The sequence below is a fragment of the Garra rufa genome, chromosome 17 (assembly GCF_049309525.1).
Source record: "Garra rufa chromosome 17, GarRuf1.0, whole genome shotgun sequence".
Classification (NCBI taxonomy): Eukaryota; Metazoa; Chordata; class Actinopteri; order Cypriniformes; family Cyprinidae; genus Garra; species Garra rufa.
Window position 1 is genome coordinate 4824698 of NC_133377.1, and position 20057 is coordinate 4844754.

Genomic DNA, 20057 nt, shown 5'->3' on the forward strand with positions numbered 1-20057 from the left:
CATTTCTAGCCATTTCTTAAGACTGCTAAAGCATGAGGTCAGCTATGCACTCTAATCTCCCAGCCCAGTCTCTTGCTAGCGTTTATTAATAAATGGATTCTTTGGCCACAGATGTCCCTCCTTCAGTGACCATTGTAGCTCTTTATGTTCTGAGCTGGATTTGGAGCCCAGTAGGCTAGTTGCATAGCAACAGGCTTCCCAGAAGCCCCTGCTGATATCAGCCCTGACTCAACTGACACATAGCAACCCTGATTCCCACCAGGCAACCGAAGTGAACCCAAAACCCTTTCAGCTGCTATGTCGACAGATTGATTTGCAAATCAAAGCATTTTGCAACAACATATCAGCTACTGTTGAGCAGGCATGAATTGACCAATTAAAACACAGAGGTCATGGCAGGCCTCAGGAAGAGTAGCATTGATAAACTATGGAACATTACAAACATGCCAGACGTGCAATGGCTATTATTTGGATAAGTGTGTAGGTCTCTTTAGGTTTTATAACCTTCCCTGTTTGTAAAGGAGGCTCTATTGATATGTGAATAACAGAGGAAACTGTTTTATTGCATTTTGAGGGACTGTAACCTTGGCCCTGATCTCAGACACAGGCCGATACGCTTGTACAACAGCATTGTCCGTTCCAGCGTAAGGACAGTGAGCGGAAGGGTGCGATCCCTGTCCTGCTGTGCAGCTTTCCAGATGTTACTCAAAGGATATGATTTCATTCCTGTAGAGTTATCTGCACAAGCAAAACAGTCTGCGGGTCAACACACTAAGACAGGACCCCTGTGAATCCGACACACAATACTGAGACATCCCGCAAGCAGTGCACACCCATAATGCAATACACAGACTCGCACAAGATCTGCTCCTCCAGCCAGTTCATGATGACCGGCTTAATCTACATTGTTACATGGCTACTCATGGAAATCAATGGGCAGACAAAAATACTTGAGTTTAAATTATTGAATAATTTTACCTGTAATTTAGGCCTATGCTTTTGCTAATTAAAAAAAAAGCAGTAACCATTCCTGCATCCAAATATGCCTACTTCCATACTAAACCATATAGCAGGGGTACCCAACCCTGTTCTTGGAGATAAACCAGCCCTGCTCCAACACACCTGTCTGTAATTATCAAGTGCACCTAAGGCTCCGTCCACACGAAGCCGGTGCGTTCCCTATCCGATCATTTTTTTTCCTCGTTCTAAAAAAAAATTCCGTAAACACGAAACCACTGAAAACGGTGTAGTATATATGCCAGACCAGTGTGGGGTGCTGTAATTCTGCCATAGAGATACGCTATACACGGAGAAGAAGACTTTGAGCATGCGCATAACCTTGCGCGCTGTATATGAACTAAGAAGAAGAAGACGAAGATGCGAACATTATCACTTGTTGCTCATAACAGTTGCATAGAAGCAAATAGATTTTGCTGTAATAAAGCTATAGGATTAGTAGTCCGCCAATATTGTTGTTGCTGTTACGTGTGACGCAGCCGACACGTGATGTGATGACATCATCGTTTCAAAAAATATACGGATTGGCTGTACACACGAAACCGCGAGGGTGTCGTTTTCAGATTTATCCACTTTGGGACCCGGTTTCAAAAAATAGCGGATTCAGTCTCCTAAAACGCCGGATCCGTGTGGATGAAACGCCAATACGATAAAAAATGTATACGTATACAGCGAAACGCGTCTCCGTGTGGACAGGCCCTAAGAGATTAATTAGCTGGTTCAGGTGTGTTTGATTATGTTTGGAGCTGAACTTTGTAGGATGGTAGATCTCCAGGAACAGGGTTGGGCACCCTTGCCGTAGAGTATGTGAAAAACAGTTTGCTAAACAGTATGTCAAAATTCATAGTATTCTAACAAAACAGTAGGCAAAAAGTAAGATTTGTGAATGGCAGTGAAAGTGACACCAGAGGTCACATGACAGTTACAGCTTGGTGGATGTAGTACATCTCAATTTCATTCATGCTACAAACTTTCATACTAAATAAAACATACTTTTTTTTCTTGAAGCAAGTTTCAGAACAAATGTAGTACTATACAGTATTTGATTTCGGACACAGCATGAACATTGAGGGGTTTAAAAGGAGACCTATTTTTCCCTCCATTTTTACAATATGTAATATAAGTCCCAGGTGTCCCCAGAATGTGTCTGTGAAGTTTCAGCACAAAATACCCCACAGATCAATTATTATAACATTTTGAAAATGCCCATTTTGAGTGTTTTTGTGCATGTCTCTTTAAATGCAAATACAGTGCCTTGCAAAAATATTCATACCCCTTTATTTTTTTCACATTTTGTTTTGTTGCAGCATTATGTTAAACTGCTTTAAATTACTTTTTTCCCACACAATCTACATCTCATACACCATTAAAGACAAAGCACAAAACAGGTTTGTAACAACTTTGCAAATTTATTAGAAATAAAAAATTGAAAAGATCCCGTTGCATAAGTATTCATACCCTTTTCTAAGACACTCGAAATTTAGCTCAGGAGCATTCATATTGCTTCTAGATGTAACTACAATTCCAGTGGAGTTAAACTGTGGCAAATTCATTTGAATGAGTATGATGTAGAAAGGCACAGACCTCTCAGAAAAGGTCTAACAGCTGAAAATGCATATCAGAGCAAAAACCAAGATAACTGCTTATAGAGCTCAGTGACAGACTTGCGTTAAGGCAATGATCTAGGGAAGAGTTCAGAAAAAAATCTGCTGCATTGAAGGTTCACAGTAGCATGTAGCCTCCATTATCCATAATGGAAAATTACTGGAACAACTAGGACTCTAGAAAATGTCTGCCAGCCCCCATCCAAGCTGACAGAGCTTGAGAGGTGAAAAGGTGAGGCAAAGAATGGCAGATAATTGCCAAATGCAGATGTGCAAAGCTTGTCACATCATACCCAAAAAGACTTGAGGCTATAAAGGTGCTTCAACTATGTACTGATTTAAGGGTATGAATACTTATGCAATGTACTTATTTCAGCTTTTTATTTTTAATAAATTTGTAAAATTTGCAAATCTGGTTTTTGCTTTATTATGGTGTATGGAGTGTAAATTGATGTGGGGAAAAACTAATTTAAAGCAGTTTAACATAATGTTGCAACAAAACAAAATGTGAAAAAAATGAAAGGGTATGAATACTTTTGCAAGGCACTGTAAGCTACTGCTCCCCGCCCCCTTTTCCAGAATATTGCTGTGCCTTTACAGGTCATATCTGAGATAATTTGCTAAAAAAAATCTGTTTGGTTTTGATTATCATGTCTAAAGTGCTGAAATCATGTGTTTTAAAGCTTTATGAGTTTAAACTTCTGATATAGGGTTTTCTGAAAACACACATCCATGTGAGCAGGGGTGCCGCTAAGGGGGGGGAAGTTAGGAAAATTCTAAGGGCCCACGCCCTTTTGGGGCCCCCAGAGATCTGCTTTGGTGTGGTGGGAGGGGGGGGGCAACCTCATATTTTGTCATAGGGCCCAAAATTGCGAGCGGCGCCCCTGCATGTGAGTACTAAACTAATACTAAATACTAATACTCTTTCATGTTTTATTGCATTTAAACTGTCAAATACACACAAGCATTTGGAAGGCCTTTTTTGGAAATGCTTTCCAAAAAAAATGTACTGGGTTGTTCTTTTTCACGTTTTCTGGGTTGGTAGATGCACTGGGGACCAGATTATAATGATTATAGTTAATTCATTATTCAAAGGAATTAAATAACTAAAGGTTTTTAACTGATTTAAGGAAATAAACTTTTTTAAAAAATTGCAATCTATTTGAACTATTTGCACTATTTTGCACACATTCACTTGTATGCCTGATATGTTGAAAAACGCAAAATATTTCTTGTCACAGCACAATCAGCAAATGCAGTAAAAGTTCTATGCATTTTGGCACACGAAAACTGTTGTTTGGGGGCATGAAAATGCAAACTTTTTTAAAAAAGGCTTCAAAGTGTAGGTTTTTGAAAAACATACCATTATCATCTCCATGTAAACTAGGAAAATGCAAAAAAGTGAAAATGGTGACGTCATGTGCATATGAATTACATCAGAAAATGTCTTATTATTGGGAGATATGTGGATCTGTAATACTTACCATTGAAGTCTTGAAACCTTGATGTCAGTGAATGTAATGGTGTAAAAATAGTTCCAATAGTTATCCAGTTAACAATAATAATCCAAAACTATTGTTTAATGGAAAACAAATTGAATTTAGCAGATAGGCTGTCGATACATTAGATGATAAGCTTTTTCCTCACAAAAGCTGTTAATTGGCATTGTGAAGCCTCTCCTCTATTGACATCCATTCAAAGAAAATGACCTCTAGTCTCCTTCCCTGCATACCGCCAAAGTGGAAGCATTAGCTTTGGCCGTTACACTTTTTGGCTCAAGATTGCAGGCTTGCCTTCCAGTGGCGTGTTCAAAGGTGCATAGTGTTGTTTTACAAAGTGGCATCGCCAACTACTGATCTGGCATCAGCATTTTTAGTCATTTTTGCAGATCTTGGGATCATTCTCACAACACCGGCGTCTGCATGTGAAACTTTTCAAAAAATGCAAAGGAAAAAATGTCCTGTTCTTAGTACAATATTGTGGTCGTGTAAACATACCCTCAGTCTCTAGACGGCCACTGTTCTGCAAAGTTTTGTTGTAATTCGACAATGTATTGTTAATAACGCCTAAATGAATCAAGGGCAGTCACGTGTTACAACAGTCATGAGGTACAAGTCTCTCTCCAAGAATTTCCAGTTGTACTTATGAGTTCTAAAAGTACAAGAATGCATTTTTACAAGTTGGAATCTTATAATTACAGTAATTTTGGCATGCTGTGAACACACCTTTTATCTGAACCAGCTAATCAAGGTCTTCAGGTAACTAAAGGTAGGTTTGTCGAAGCAGGTTGGACTCATTAGGACTGTGGCCCTCCAGAAGTCTTGGTGTAGCTAAATGATTCAGCCTATATTTTCCATTCAAAATGGCAAAATTTAACAAAAAAAAAAGTAGTTTGCATCACTAGATATTAGGCTACTTTTGGACATTCAACATTTGTATCATAAAACAGAACAACGTATTCAGTAGTACATTAACTGGGCAATCAATGCTGTTGTTTACATCTGAGTATCTCCAATATGGCCACGCATCCAGGTAACTGACCAAACCGTGACGTAAGTGCAAACCGTCTATAAGGAAATAACAAGAAGAATAACAATGTGCAGTAAACGGTAAAACAGAATTCACGTCATGGGAGGGGCTTCTGCCACTCGTCAGTGGGAAAGTCGTTTTAAAATACGGCGAATAAGCTCAATTTGCTGACTTTAGCTAGCTTGTAGTCTTAATATGTATATATACAATCAAGCCCAAAATTATTCATATCCCTGGCAATTTCTGACTTAAAAAGTTATTTTTATTCAACCAGAGGCATCATTGTGGAAAAAAAATATTACTCATCTTTTATTTACATTTGAGCAAAAAGCATGTCCAAAATTATTCATACCCTTTTCAATAATCAATTGAAAAGCCTTTATAAGTCAGGACTCTGGCTGGGCCACTGCAAAACGTAAATGTTAACCATTTCTTTACCACTTTTGCTGTGTGTTTTGGGTCATTGTCGTGCTGAAATGTCCACTGGTGCCCAAGGCCAAGTTTCTCTGCAGACTGCCTGATGTTGTTGTTGAGAATTTTGATGTATTGCTCCTTTTTCATGGTGCTGTTTACTGTGATAAGGTTCCCAGGTCCACCGGCTGAAAAACACCCCTCAAACATTAGGTTCCCAGCACCATGTTTGACAGTGGGGATGGTGTTCTTAGGGTTGAAGGCTACATCATTGTGGCCAAACAATTCATCTTTTTTATTTCATCTGACCATAAAACAGAAGACCAGAAGTCTTCTTCTTTGTCCAGATGAGCATTTGCAAAGGCCAAGCGGGCTTTTGTGTGCCTTATCTGGAGAAGTGGTGTCCTCCTTGGTCTGCCTTCGTGGAACCCAGCAGTGTGCAGTATCCGTTTGACTGTCTGCCTTGAGATGTTGCCACCAGCAGAGCCCAGATTCATCAGGATGGCCTTGGTGATGATTCTTTTTTTTTACCTCTCTCACTATCCTCCTGGCCAGCACAGGTGTCACTTTTGGCTTCCGACCACGTCCTGTGAGATTTTTCAGAGTGCGGAACGTCTTGTATTTTTTAATAATACTTTGCACTGTAGCCACTGGAACTTCAAAACATTTAGATATGGTCTTATACTGTAGCTCTTTCCTGACTTGTGAGCAGCCACAATGCGCAGCCGCAGGTCCTCAGTGAGCTCCTTTGTCTTAGCCATGACTGTCAACAAACCAACAGCAGAGAGCTTCTGTTTTTCACCTGTTGAGTAGATTATAACAGCTGTTCCCAATGAATCAGGGTAATTAGGAGGCTTTAGAACAGCTTGGACTATTTGGAAAGGTATAGAACTTTGGATTTTCCCATAGACTGTGACAGTTTGCAAAGGGTATGAATAATTTTGGACATGCCAGTTTTTGTTCGAATGTAAGTAAAAGCTGAGAAATATTATTTTCCACAATGATGTCTCTTGTACATTGTCTTATTATCTTTTGGGAGAAGCCTGTGTCATTTCCGGTCAAAAAAAAACTTGCTGGTTGAATAAAAGTAATTTTAAGTCAAATTTGCCAGGGGTATGAATGATTTTGGGCTTGACTAGCCTGGCTAACGCCAGACCACGTTATGACTTCGTCATGATTCGTGGTCTGGGAACCACATGTTCATTTTCTCGTATTTGAGGCGTGGTTTACGAATGTCCAGAGCCGTTTATTGGGCGATACGAATGTCTATCAAATGCGCCTGTGCGTAGTTCATAGCCAATCGTTTCAATTATACCGGATGACGTAGGTAGAGCGAACGCCAAAAGTTGCTCTTTTTTCAAAATAAACTTGCGTTCTAAACTACTACGAACACTACACCGTGTCTACACCGGACGCGACAGTTGCCGCGCCGCAACAGCTAAAGGCGACCATTGCAAATCATTTAAACTTTTGTGTGAGCACGTCATAAATAGAACGCGGCAGCAGATTACTGTCGGGATTTGCCATGTCTCGCCGCATCCAGTGTAGACAGCATAATAGGTTCTAATGTCATTTGTCGCGTCGGGTCACGCCGCTCGCGTCCGGTGTAGACACGAAAGATAACTTCGCGGCTGCTGCCATGCTGGATCCATAGTAACAAACTGCTTCGGTGAGTCGCATAGAAGGCGTCATCGTCTTGCTGCTCCCTCCCCGTTCTGTGATTGGTTCCCTATCTTAGGTGAAAATTAGGTCCATGGTTTCCAGACTAGACTAGAAGCGTGAATAAAATCGCGCTGTGCAAGGCAGGATGGGGAAACCCAAGCTAGGGCTTGACTGTATCTAGCTCAAATTGAATAAAGAGCGTGTTTTACAACTTACCAGATTGTCCGACCTCCTCACTCACTTAACGTGACGCGAATATTCACCAAAATTCAGATTTTTCAATTTTTTCTATTGCATCTTTGCATAGACTTAACATGTAAATCACTCGCGCTTAACGCGTCGTTCGCGTCTGGTGTGAACGCACCATATAGACACACCAATTTTGAAAATCAAGCAGCTAAAAACAGCTGGCCGTGGATGAGACCAGAAGCCAGACCCGTAAAATTTACAGATGGCTGTGTCCGCTGGTATTGGGAAAAATAAGGTGGATACATTTAAATTTTAAAACTTGTTATCATCCTAAAAACAAATGAAGGAAAGGTGGCGCCAGTTGCATTTGTACGAGAGAACGCAAGACCCAAGTGTGACAGGAAAGAAGCAGTGTGCAATAAATTCCATGTATCTGTGTACAAATAAATGTAATTTCATAAAATAAAATTCCATAAATGGCTTTTAAAATGGATTTTGTCCACGTATTTTATCAACAAACAAAAGTTTCAGATATGGTTCCACACAGAATCAATAATGTCTTGTTAACGTCTTAAAACTGGAGCAACAGCACTTTTCCCTTAATTCTGCAATAACAAACACGAAACCTATTGCTTGTAATCTAACTTCCCTGAGCTTTGGCTCCTTCATTATGACAATAAACATCTTTTTATGAAGTAAACCATTCCATATGCTCAGCTCTTCTGATCTCAGCATGGCAACAAGAGCGCATCAGGCCAAACCCAAGTCAAATGAGATAGGAAACGCCATGTTAGAATCACAAAGTGAAAACATGTACCTTAAAATGAACCATGATAAAAATCTATGTGCATACAAAAGACATTTCCAGTACCACCTTCCACCGTTTAAACTTTGTACAGGTTGGGTAATAGGAAGATGCATTGTTTTTATTGAATAGGCTGTACAGAGAGAGCTGGCCCATAACCCACCTGTTTCAGCTGTTTTTGCCGTCAATTACAATCAGTGCATCTCTACACTTTCCTGTCCTGGGAAAGTAGCCACTGGTGGAACATTCTCTGCTCTTTGTGTAGGTCAAAAGGAAAGACTCTAGGGACTCTCTGTTTTCCAGTTTCATTACGCATGCTAAAACTATGTTCAAAAAGGGAAATGTTCTACTAAAAGGAGGAAAGAAATACATATCCTCTGTACCCTTGAACATAGTCCACTGTAACAGTAGTTTAACTCTCTTGTTGTCTTCATTATACTGAGGTGAAGGGCACGCAAGAACTATTTTAAATAGTTTAATAACGAAAAATCACATGATCTAACCACCAAGATATTAACGCTCATTTTTAGAGGAGAATATTTCAGAGAGAAGCTTTTTGAGAAAAACTAAATGTCTTATTTGATATACATGTGATGATATGAACACTCATAGATGACCAATATTTTTCCAGGACCGTAAGATCCCTGGGTGTTGTACATGTTAATGCAGTTAAATATCCCAACCTTATTTATTAATCTCCAGAGATGAATAAATAAGGGCCAGAAGCATCATATGAACAACAAATCATGAAGTAACAGACTCGCATAATTTAATGCTGTGAGAAAATACTTTGTTTGTTGCTCCTTAAGGAGAGTTTTGTCATTTTGAGTCATAGCCAAGTCAAGATATGAAATGTGAATCATTAATCCGTTATTAACACTTTACCATGTTGTGAAATGTTAAAAAATATTTTTTAATTTAGGAATTTCTTGGGGATTTTTTTATGGATGTGGCATAGAAATGCAATTCAAGTTCAGAAAACCTCGTTATAAGGCGTAGCCTTGTATTATGATGTGTATCATTATCTATCTATATAGTATACACACCTTTCTGTGAACGTTAAATGTCTCGCCTAGTTTTTTGTAACGGTTGACACATGCATTTTGACTAAGCCTATGACAAAACAGCAGGGATCAACAAAACACAACTCAGCTGAAGGCAAATAAAAACAACTTTATTCAAAGCACCATAAAGACTGATAATAAATGCATTTGCTTTGGTGTCAAAAATAACAAGAGATTTTTCAGTAGAGAAATAACGTTTCACTTTGGCTTTTTGCTCATTGAACTGAGCCTGGCATCTTCAAATCCAGATTGGATAACTTCATGCCTCCTTCACGTATGTCCTCACAGCCACCACATCACCCATTACGCATTTCTGCCAAAAGAGGAATATGGTTATAAAATGAACCGGACAGAAAATATACAGAAAATATAACGCAGAACAACAGTTGTTAATCATTACTTTGCATTATTCTAGACTACTCCCATTAATTGTGCACAATAAATACTTATATTTGAACAACTGAGAAAATTATAATATGGTAACACTTTAAAAACCTTTTAAAACTAAGTCAGTTCAGTTAAATATTCAGCGTTCCAACTATTTTTTTATTTTTTGGACCAGTGAATTTCTGTTACATGTTCAGCTATTTATACTTACTGGATACAGATTTTATAAAGTCTATAAATTTGATAAAATCTGCACTCACAAAGACAAAATTTCTAGCAGAAAATAGTATTTTACAATGAAAAAGAACTGCAAAAATATATTTAATGCAGAAGCTTCTATTACCTTTCTGGCCCTAGATATCATAACATTTAAAAGATTGTTGATATCTCCCATTCTCTCTTAATATAAATATTTTAAAATATCATAACAAAGCTCACTAATAATGAATTATGATTAATTTATAATAATTAATAACAATAACAAAAATAATACGGAATATACTAATAAATGATCTATTAATATTTATTTCCATGACAATTTTGCAAACTGCAATTTCTGTAGGAATGATTTAATTTCAAATAACTTTTCAAATGTGATTATTGTGACTATAAATGCAGTTTAACAACAACCCTTTTAAATGTGCATTAGCACACGTATTGTAGAATGTAAACATAATAATATAAGCTTTTATTCGTAAATAAAAGAGCATCCTTACAGCTACTAATTTCCCATCCGTCACCTCCCTCTCTATCGTCGACTCTTTGCCATCCCAGGTCTGTTTCTGCACAAGTTTGCCGTTCTCAAGAGTCACCACAGTCTGCAGATAAAGAGAGAGAAGAGTCCGTTAACTTCATGCGACAAACAGCTTCAAACCCTTGCAAATGTTCCGTTACAAACCGTAGTCTTTCTATCATCCGCGGTGATCTCCTCGAATGACTCGTTGAGTTTAAATTTGATCTCGGTGGTTTTAAAGGTGCTCTGCGACTTCAGGCATATGAGCCCCTGACCATCCACACACACGACCAGGTTGGGTTTGGTCCGGTTTCCCACCTGACGAGTAGCAAAACCCACACCTGAAAAAAAAGAAAGAAATGCACCTCCTTCAGTCATGAGACGCCTTATAAATGACCATCAACAGTATGAGAATCCTAACCTTTTGTGACACTAATAATGCATAGGTTAAAACTACAAAAAATGGTTTGATGTTTCTTTTGGAAATATTTGACATATGATGAATTGACTGAATCGTACCTAGAGCCTTCATGTACTCGTCAAAGTTTTCGCTGGTGGTCATCTTCCATGTTCCCACGAATTTGTCAACCATTTTTCCGGATGATGAAGGTGATGATGTTCCCTGTCACTCAAGCAACAGCTCAAAGCTCAGATTTGATCTGATCTGATCGAATGACCGCTGGCTTTTTCAACAGCTCCGCCAGCACGTGCATGTTGGCACTAGCCAATCAGATGATCGAGCGTCACTGCGCGGAGTTCCTCAACCTCCCGCCCGCAAACGCGCCTCAGAACTGGGGAAGGGTTCGCATTTTTCGGACCACAAAAACGGTCAAGTAACATTTACTGGGTCAGAGGACAGCAGTCACAAAGATCATGCACATTGGTAAATTGAATATTTTTAGAATGACGTGTTTGACCAAATATGAGACGAAACCTTTCCTGAATGAAACGAAAGGATGAACTTTCCTCACAGTCACTCACTGCACGCAAGACGATGTTATAGTTTAATAACTACATAATAACATGCTTATAAGGACACAATATCGTTGAAATTTACTTACAAACTTATGTAGGTGTATATATATGGATATAGAACATGAAAACCTACTATTTACCGGACACTGTGTAGTATGCACTGTATACTGCATACTAGCAGTCAAAAGTTTTTGAACAGTAAGATTTATGTTTTTTGAAGAATTCTCTTCTGCTCATCAAGCCTGCATTTATTTGATCTAAAATACAGCAAAAGCTGTAATATTGTGAAATATTTTTACTATTTAAAATATCTGCTTTCTATATGAATATATTTTAAGATGTAATTTATTCCTGTGATCAAAGCTATTTTCAGCATCATTATGTGACATTATGTCTTCAGTGACACATGATCCTTCAGAAATCATTCTAATATGTGACCCTGTACCACAAAACCAGTCACAAGTGTCAGTTTTTCAAAGTTGAGATATGAAAGGTGAATAAAAAGCTTTCAATTGATGTTTGGTTTGTTAGAATAGGACAATATTTGGCCAAGATACAACTATTTGAAAATCTGGAATTTGAGGGTGCAAAAAAAATCTAAATATTGAGAAAATTGCCTTTAAAGTTGTCCAAATTAATTTCTTAGCCATGCATATTATATCAAAAGTTAAGTTTTGATATATTTACAGTAGGAAATAAAAAAAAAAATATCTTCATGGAACACGATCTTTACTTAATATCCTAATTATTTTGGGCATAAAAGAAAAATCTATAATTTTGACCTATACAATGTATTTTTGGCTATTGCTACAAATATACCTGTGCTACTTATGACTGGTTTTGTGGTCTAGGATCACGCTGATTTGCTCTTCAAGAAACATTTTTATTATTATTATTATCAATATTTAAAACAGTTGAGTACATTTTTTTCAGGATTCTTTGATGAATAGAAATATCCAAAGATCAGCATTTAACTGAAATAAAAAGCATTTGTTATTTTTTTTTTTTTTTTGCGTGGGGATTATAGAAATTAGTACATTTATTTAGCAAGGATGCTTTAAATTGATCAAAAGATAACGTTATGTTAAAAAAAGATTTCTATTTCAGATAAATGCAGTTCCTCTGAAATTTCTATTCATCAAAGAAACCTGAAAAAAAATTCTACTTAGCCATTTTTAACATAATAATTATAACAAATGTCTTTTTGAGCAGCATATAAGAATGATTTCTGAAGGATCATGTGATACTGAAGACTGGAGTAATGATGCTATAAATTGATCTTTGAAACCACCAGAATAATTTACATTTTAAAATATATTCAAATAGAAAACAGTTATTTGAAATATTAAAATTTTTACCGTTTTTTCTGTACTTTGGATCAAATAAATGCAGGCTTGGTGAGCAGAAGAGACTTCTTTAAAACATTATAAATCCTACTGTTCAAAAACTTTTGACTGGTAGTGTACTATTCTTTAAAAATAATTATAAGTACATAATAACATACCTCATTTCAGGATTTTGTAGGTTGTAAAAAATGATACAACACCAGAAATTATTCAGCACTACTTGTTATGCATTAATTAGCATTTGTCATTGTGGGCTAGTGCATAAGTAGAGACAGTACTGAGCTACAATATAGATGCCACCAAAACAGTGGAGGACCAAGAGAGAGTCAACTCAAAAAGATATGACGGATAACAATTTTATTACACATCCACGGACATATAAATACAAAAAAAAGAATAAACTACTTCTTGTCTCCTGCTTTAGCTTGAGGATCTTTAGCACTGCATCGAGTCTGAAAGGCTGACAGCATTTCTTGAGTGGTTAGTTTGGATCCCTTCATCATCAGCCTCTCTCCATCCACTGCAAAAGACCACAACAACATGCATTATACAATGACACCGTAAGCTCCTTTACAAGGGTATCAGAGTTACAATTTAGTCACTTACAGAATGTGATGTCAACCATAGGCTCTGATCGGTCATGCTTTACTTCTGTGATAACTTCACAGTTCATATTTGTGGATCTGGCTTTTTCCGACCCGACCATGATGAGAAACTCTCTGCAGGAAGGAAGCGGACATAAGATATGCAAGGGATGTGATGGAATGAAGTGGCTTTTTGAGATCTGACATTTATGGAGCGTGGCTGATTTACACTTTTAATTATACTTTCAGAAATGTACATTTTTATCTATGCAACAAACACTTGTGGAATGAGGGAAAAGAACCACTGTCGTGACAGCTGACAATAAATATGTCATCGATACGAAGGGGGCAGTTTGTCATCAAAACAGATTAAAGAGTCATTTCGGATAGCTTTTGCCAAATTTTTAGAATAACTGCACAGTAAATCACCATTCGGATCCAGTAAAGCAAATTTGGAATTGCTTTGAATCCTGTTTTTTAGATATAATGTAGGGCTGCAACAACTAATCGATTAAAAAACGATTATTATCGATAATGGAAATCATCGACAACGATTCTCATTATCGATTAATCGGGTCCGCCCACGGTGCACATACAACTTCAGAGGGTCATGTCAAGTTACAGCACTGAATGACGCATTTCTATGGACAAAATGCAGTTAAAAATAGTGGAGGAAACAGAATGAGATGCTGCAGGAGAGTTACGTGATCCAAGCGACCCAAAACATGAGAATTCTTTATTTTAAACTTTTAGCTAATAGGCTTGCCCTGTGAGGCGCTTTGAAAGATTCGTTTGCATCCTCAGCATGAAAACTTTCAGTTTACAGTCATATCCTTATTTGTAAATGTTACAAATTCACACAAGCATTTCCGTTTTTTGCATAAAAGTCCGTCCTGACTCCTGACAGTCTGTGTTAAGTTTAAATCTTTACTGAAGGAGCACAGACAGGGCGACAATTAATACTCAGCGCAAAAACATTCATTGTGCTGAAATATCTGTCGTTGAATGTTAAATTTAGGTTTAAAAGACAACATGTAGTGCACATATTTATGGAGAGTAGGAATTGTAAAGGGATAACAGCGTGTAATTATCTTATATACAAATATCATACGCTTCATAGCCGCCTTTTATATAAAGAAATGACAGTAAACGTGACTTTGATCAAAATAAACGCGTTCCTGCGGAACATTCCTCTTACCTGTAGGTTAACACTGAGTTTGATCTTTATTATCTGCATTAAGCTATTCTTTTTTATTTTTAATGTAGATATTTAAACTATGTTCACTATATACAACGCTTAACAAATTTAATAAAACAAATTTATGTAAGGTGTTTAAGAAATTATGTACGGTTTGTGCCACTGCTGTTCAAAACTAACAGTATTGGTGATTACGAAAATCATTTTTTAGCTTTCTGTATTGGTTAGTCCTCCAATATGCATAAGCTTTTTAGTAACAGTAGGCTATTTCTAATGCTATAATTATTGCGCTTATCTATGAAAAAAATATTCACGTTTTTCTTCAGATATTTGTCTTTTCTATTTATTATGACAGGTGGTCTAATAAATTGTTAAGAACTGTTTTTTCATAGCTTTCAGTTGGCACATTTGTTTGAAGAACATTGGGCAGAATGTGGTATAGTGTGATTTTTGTCAATAAAATAAAAAAATGGAGTTTTTAAGCAAATTAATCGATTAATCAGAAAAATAATCAACCAACTAATCGATTATCAAAACAATCGTTAGTTGTAGCCCTAATATAATGCATGTTTGAAATTGACATACTAGATTGCTATTTACAAAAAACTACAGTAACTATACTGTATATATATTTTGCAAAAAATTTTGCAAATATTAGTATGCTACATGACCTCATCACAATATATACGAATGGCCCATATCATTTTCTATACAATTTTCCAACTGTAGACTCAGCCTACAAAGTATGCTTTGAAAGAATAGTACGAAAATACCAGTCAGATAATGGTAATATCCTTGTAATAACCTTGGTAATAACCTTGTCTTATTTTTACCTATAAAATTATATTATCATTATAATGCGATTTGACCACTTTGATGTCTACACTGTGTTAAAAGCTTATTTCGGACATAAAATTCTGCAAAAATAGTTTTTTTTTTTCATAATAAAAAAAATATACATTAGAATAATCAAAATCATCTGCAAAGTTTTAATTAGTTTACATGATTATGACTACTAAAAATAACCTGCAGGGAATGTTCTCTCTAAGTTATAAAAATAAAACTTCAAAATAACTTGCAGGGAACGTTCTGGAGAGGTTCTTTTTAGGTTGTGAAATTAAACCTAAAAATAACCTGCAGGGAACGTTCTCTCTAAGTTATAAAAATAAAACTTCAAAATAACTTGCAGGGAACGTTCTGGAGAGGTTCTTTTTAGGTTGTGAAATTAAACCTAAAAATAACCTGCAGGGAACGTTCTCTCTAAGTTATAAAAATAAAACTTCAAAATAACTTGCAGGGAACGTTCTGGAAAGGTTCTTTTTAGGTTGTAAAATTAAACCTAAAAATAACCTGCAGGGAACGTTCTCTCTAAGTTATAAAAATAAAACTTCAAAATAACTTGCAGGGAACGTTCTGGAAAGGTTCTTTTTAGGTTGTAAAATTAAACCTAAAAATAACCTGCAGGGAACGTTCTGGGAACGTTCTTTATAGGTTATTAAAAGAAAACCTACAGGGAACGTTCCTAGAACGTTCTCATTTGGTTCCCCCCAAAAAATAACCAAATGGGAACCATATGGGAACGTTAAGGGAACGTTCTGTGTTTGCCGGGTATAATAGTTCAAAACAGTTTGACAGCCTGCTGCAACTACCGCGTTTGGACTGAGAGGGGCGACAAAGTTTTTACATGAGTAAACTAACATAAAACAGTTCAAGCATCACGATTTATCCTATTTCTATACTGTATTTTAAGCACGTTCATAAAATGATTAACAATCAATGTGCGTATTATCGCACATAATCATTTTGTTCCTATGATGTTAAATGTCGAGTGTGGAGAACAGTCCAGCAGTGGCGATTCCTGCTGTAAACGCCGAAACCAAATGTCTATAAACTGAGAAACACACATAAGTAAAATTGATATATTATTCTCCGTCCTTATGACCGCTGTTACAGGAGGACAAATCTGATCATCAAGCCATGCTCATATGCACAAGATTTACTACATCTGTTCAGCATTAGCCACGATAGTATTAAGTAAATCGACGTATGTATGGTATTCTTACCTTGTGGAGCGAACATTAGATTCAAATGGGCAAAACTGTACAATAATTTTCTTAACCGTCTTTAACACTACTGCTCCCCTGGACGCCGCCATCTTTCCCTACATGACCTTTCACCTGCTGATGACGTATGCAGCCGGGCTCGTCAACGTAAAATATGAAATCAAATGCGCAATAAAAACTATGAAGAAATACAAAAGCATTGTTTTAGAATGAAAATGTTAATTAGAATGTAAGTAGTATTTTTTTTTTTCATTCAGAGCAAACGAACAATTTTAGGCTCAGAAAGAGCCCACGATTTCAACTATTTATTTAATTATTCATTTAAATTCTTATATTATGTCAATATTTATAAAAAATATGTTTCATATATTTATTTCCACCAAAGCAACTGATTTTTTCCCCAAGAAGAACATCCAATTTTAAGCTCAAAAAGACCATGAGCCCATGCTTTTATTTATTTATTTATTTTCTTATATTATGTCAATATTTATAAAATATTTTATATTTCATACAGTTATTTTCACCAAAGCAACTGATTTTTTTTTACCAAGAACATACAATTTTAAGCTCAAAAAGACCATGAGCCCATGCTTTTATTTATTTATTTATTTATTTATTTTCTTATATTATGTCACTATTCATAAAATATTTTATATTTCATACCGTTATTTTCACCAAAGCAACTGATTTTTTTTACCAAGAAGTACATACAATTTCAAGCTCAAAAACAATATGAACCCTTGTTTTTATTTATTTATTTATTTTGTAAATATTTATACAAATATTTCATGTTTCATATATTTATTTTCACCAAAGCAATTGATTTTTTTCCCAAGAAGAGTATACAGTTTTAAGCTCAAAAAGACAATGAACTTGTGCTTTCTTTTCTTTCTTTCTTTCTTTATTGTCAATATTTAGTTAAAAAATCATTCATATATTTATTTTTTTACTGAAGCAATTGACCCCCCCCCCCCCCAGAAGAACATACAATTTTCAGCTCAAAAAGACCATGAGTCCATGCTTTCGCATATTTATTTATTTATTTAAATTCTTATATTATGTCAATATTTATGTCAATATTTAATGTTTCATATAGTTATTTTCACCAAAGCAATATTTTCCCCAAGAAGAAGATACAATTGTAAGTTCAAAAAGACCTGTGCATTAATTAATTTATTTATTTTTGTCAATATTTATAAAAACATCAGCAATTGATTTTCTTTTACCAAGAAGAACATTTTCAAGCTCAAAAAGACCATGCCCATATTTTTACATTTTTTTTTTCATTTTTTACATTATGTCCATATTTATGTCAATATTTAATATTTCATATAGTTATTTTCACCAAAGCAATTTTTCCCCAAGAAGAACATACAATTTTAAGCTCAAAAAGCTCCCATGCTTTTATTTATTTATTTATTTATTTATTTTATTTTGTCTATAATTCTAAAAATATTTAATATATTTATTTTTACTGAATCAATTTGTTTTTGTTTTTGTTGTTGTTGTTGTTGTTTTACCAAGAAGAACATACAACTTTAAGCTCAGAAAGATATGGGCCATGCTTTCACATATAATTTTGTAACTTTAATTTTAATTCTTATAATAAATCTTATAAAATCAAATTCTTATTATGTCAATATTTATTTTTATTTATTTATTTTTGTTTTGCCTAGAACATAACATTTACTTGTCTGTACCTTTCCCTTAAAAGCAGCTGTTTCTGTTACATCACATTAATTACATCTATTTAATCTAATTATCTGAATATTATCTGGGATTCATTGTGAGTCATGACTGAAATAAAAATAGTTCCAAATAAATATCGCAAAAATAGTTTACAAAAAGTACTCAACGTTATGATATGTGTGTTCTAAGATCTGCTTGCAAAACATATTACTGACAAAACATGATGCACATCCAGTAGATGGCGCAAGTGGATAGTGCATAATTTAGTAAACCACACAAGGATCCTTTCACGTAATTTTCTGTTGAGTTCATTCAGTTTAATTCCATAGATTGATTTAATTATATCTCCCTTCACACACCCATTCAGAATGTGTGGACTGTCATCAATGTTGATGTGTTAAAATGAAGAAATCATGCCATATTATATCAATAATCAACCAAAGGCCTAATGTAGTATCAAGATAGTTTCCCTACCATACTATACTACAGCCTTTGGCAACGATGTGTCATCAGTAATAACTTTTTAATAAAATACTCCTATTGTGACATTTTGTACACTCCCTTAATTTGAGATGCTGTAAGAACAGAAACATGAAAGACTTTAAATTGAATGTCCCGCCAGTCCTGAAACGATTTACAGTATATAACGAGTTTAAACACTTGATCTGACAAGCATAACAAAATATGTGAAGCTATTTCTGACACAAAAGGGCAGTCAGTTATTTCATGCTGAAAAACATCTGAGCTGAGCTTTTGAACACATTTCAAAACTGAAATTATGACTGTGAGTGTATGAGTGTTTTCTGATCAGATTTAACAGTTAAACGAACAATATTTCAACCAGCACATGGCATTTATAAAACAAAGTTAACAAAGATAATTTTGATATACATGTTAATAGCTTGCATTTTATTTACAGGCCTATATAACTGCTATATTAGACCAATATAAATGATGTACATTATCATGAACATATTTGTGCCTCCACCTCTGGGCTATTTCTGTGAGACTTCTACAGCTAAATAAATGTGCACACTAGTGAGAAATGTGCACATATCGTCAGCACTGAGTCAGCGTGCAGTTGTTCCCATAACAAATCAATGTTACTGTTTTGAGGAACTAACAAGTCGACTTGATGGTGCCAAAAATATTTTGTCATTTACATATGCACTACTGTTTCTTACTAAGGCCCAGCTCTCATACTTCTGATGACTGTGGGTTTCTTTCCTGAACAACTAAGTGCACAGTTGTGGTCGCACATTCAAACTATATTTAGACACGAGCTTGAAGGGTGAACTTCCTATCAAGCCCTTTCTAAAAACAAGTTTCTCTTTTCCTTGCTGAAACAATGACAATGAATACTCCTGCCACCATTTAATCCAAAATAAAGAAAGCTACAAGCACTGAAGCACAAACAATAAGGTAGAAAGCTCAAGGGAGGGGTCAGCATTTTATAATGTGTGTTAAAAGTTATTTTGGTATTGCTGTCATTGCTTCTTGTTCTAAATATAATTTTGGATGCTCCCCAGGAAGTCAGACACCAAGTGTTGGGTAATGTGTTCTGAAGCAGGCACTGAATGAACTGAATACTAATATATTATTATTATTATTACTGTCCTATAATCCTACCCTGCAGTCCTCTGCATATTCCTTTTGAGTTGTTCAAACTACTTTTGAGCTATATATAGCAAATAAAACACAATATGCATCAAACTATTAAGAATGAAAATTCTGTCATTAATCATTCACCCTCATGTCATTCCAAACCCATAAGACCTTTGTTCGTCTTCTGAACACAAAT

General features: G+C 35.7%; 2 protein-coding genes across 2 annotated transcripts; both read right to left on the reverse strand.

Moving 5' to 3' along the window:
• Nucleotides 1–9370: 9370 nt before the first annotated feature.
• fabp4a (fatty acid binding protein 4a) lies at nucleotides 9371–11077 on the reverse strand. Its single transcript, XM_073821732.1, has 4 exons — nucleotides 10921–11077; nucleotides 10567–10742; nucleotides 10385–10486; nucleotides 9371–9594 (listed from the first exon to the last, which is right to left on the reverse strand). The coding sequence occupies exons 1-4, from the start codon at nucleotides 10991–10993 to the stop codon at nucleotides 9541–9543; spliced, it is 405 nt and encodes a 134-aa protein (XP_073677833.1). The 5' UTR covers nucleotides 10994–11077; the 3' UTR covers nucleotides 9371–9540.
• Nucleotides 11078–13064: 1987 nt separating this feature from the next.
• mrpl53 (mitochondrial ribosomal protein L53) lies at nucleotides 13065–16681 on the reverse strand. The gene is made up of 3 exons (XM_073822472.1): nucleotides 16568–16681; nucleotides 13329–13441; nucleotides 13065–13242 (listed from the first exon to the last, which is right to left on the reverse strand). Exons 1-3 carry the CDS (start codon nucleotides 16657–16659, stop codon nucleotides 13124–13126), a joined length of 324 nt encoding a protein of 107 aa, XP_073678573.1. The 5' UTR covers nucleotides 16660–16681; the 3' UTR covers nucleotides 13065–13123.
• Between the last annotated feature and the right edge of the window lie 3376 nt (nucleotides 16682–20057).

Bases quoted from the DNA above. Each gene is read 5' to 3' on its own strand.
- mrpl53 (XM_073822472.1), bottom strand. From the start codon at position 16,659: ATGGCGGCGTCCAGGGGAGCAGTAGTGTTAAAGACGGTTAAGAAAATT. The intron at 13,442-16,567 runs GTAAGAATACCA...TCCTTCCTGCAG, and splicing joins TCTAATGTTCGCTCCACAAG to AGAGTTTCTCATCATGGTCG. The intron at 13,243-13,328 runs GTAAGTGACTAA...GGTCTTTTGCAG, and splicing joins TATGGTTGACATCACATTCT to TGGATGGAGAGAGGCTGATG.
- fabp4a (XM_073821732.1), bottom strand. From the start codon at position 10,993: ATGGTTGACAAATTCGTGGGAACATGGAAGATGACCACCAGCGAAAAC. The intron at 10,487-10,566 runs GTTTGTAACGGA...CTTTATCTGCAG, and splicing joins CGGATGATAGAAAGACTACG to ACTGTGGTGACTCTTGAGAA. The intron at 9,595-10,384 runs GTAAGGATGCTC...CTCTTTTGGCAG, and splicing joins CGGATGGGAAATTAGTAGCT to AAATGCGTAATGGGTGATGT.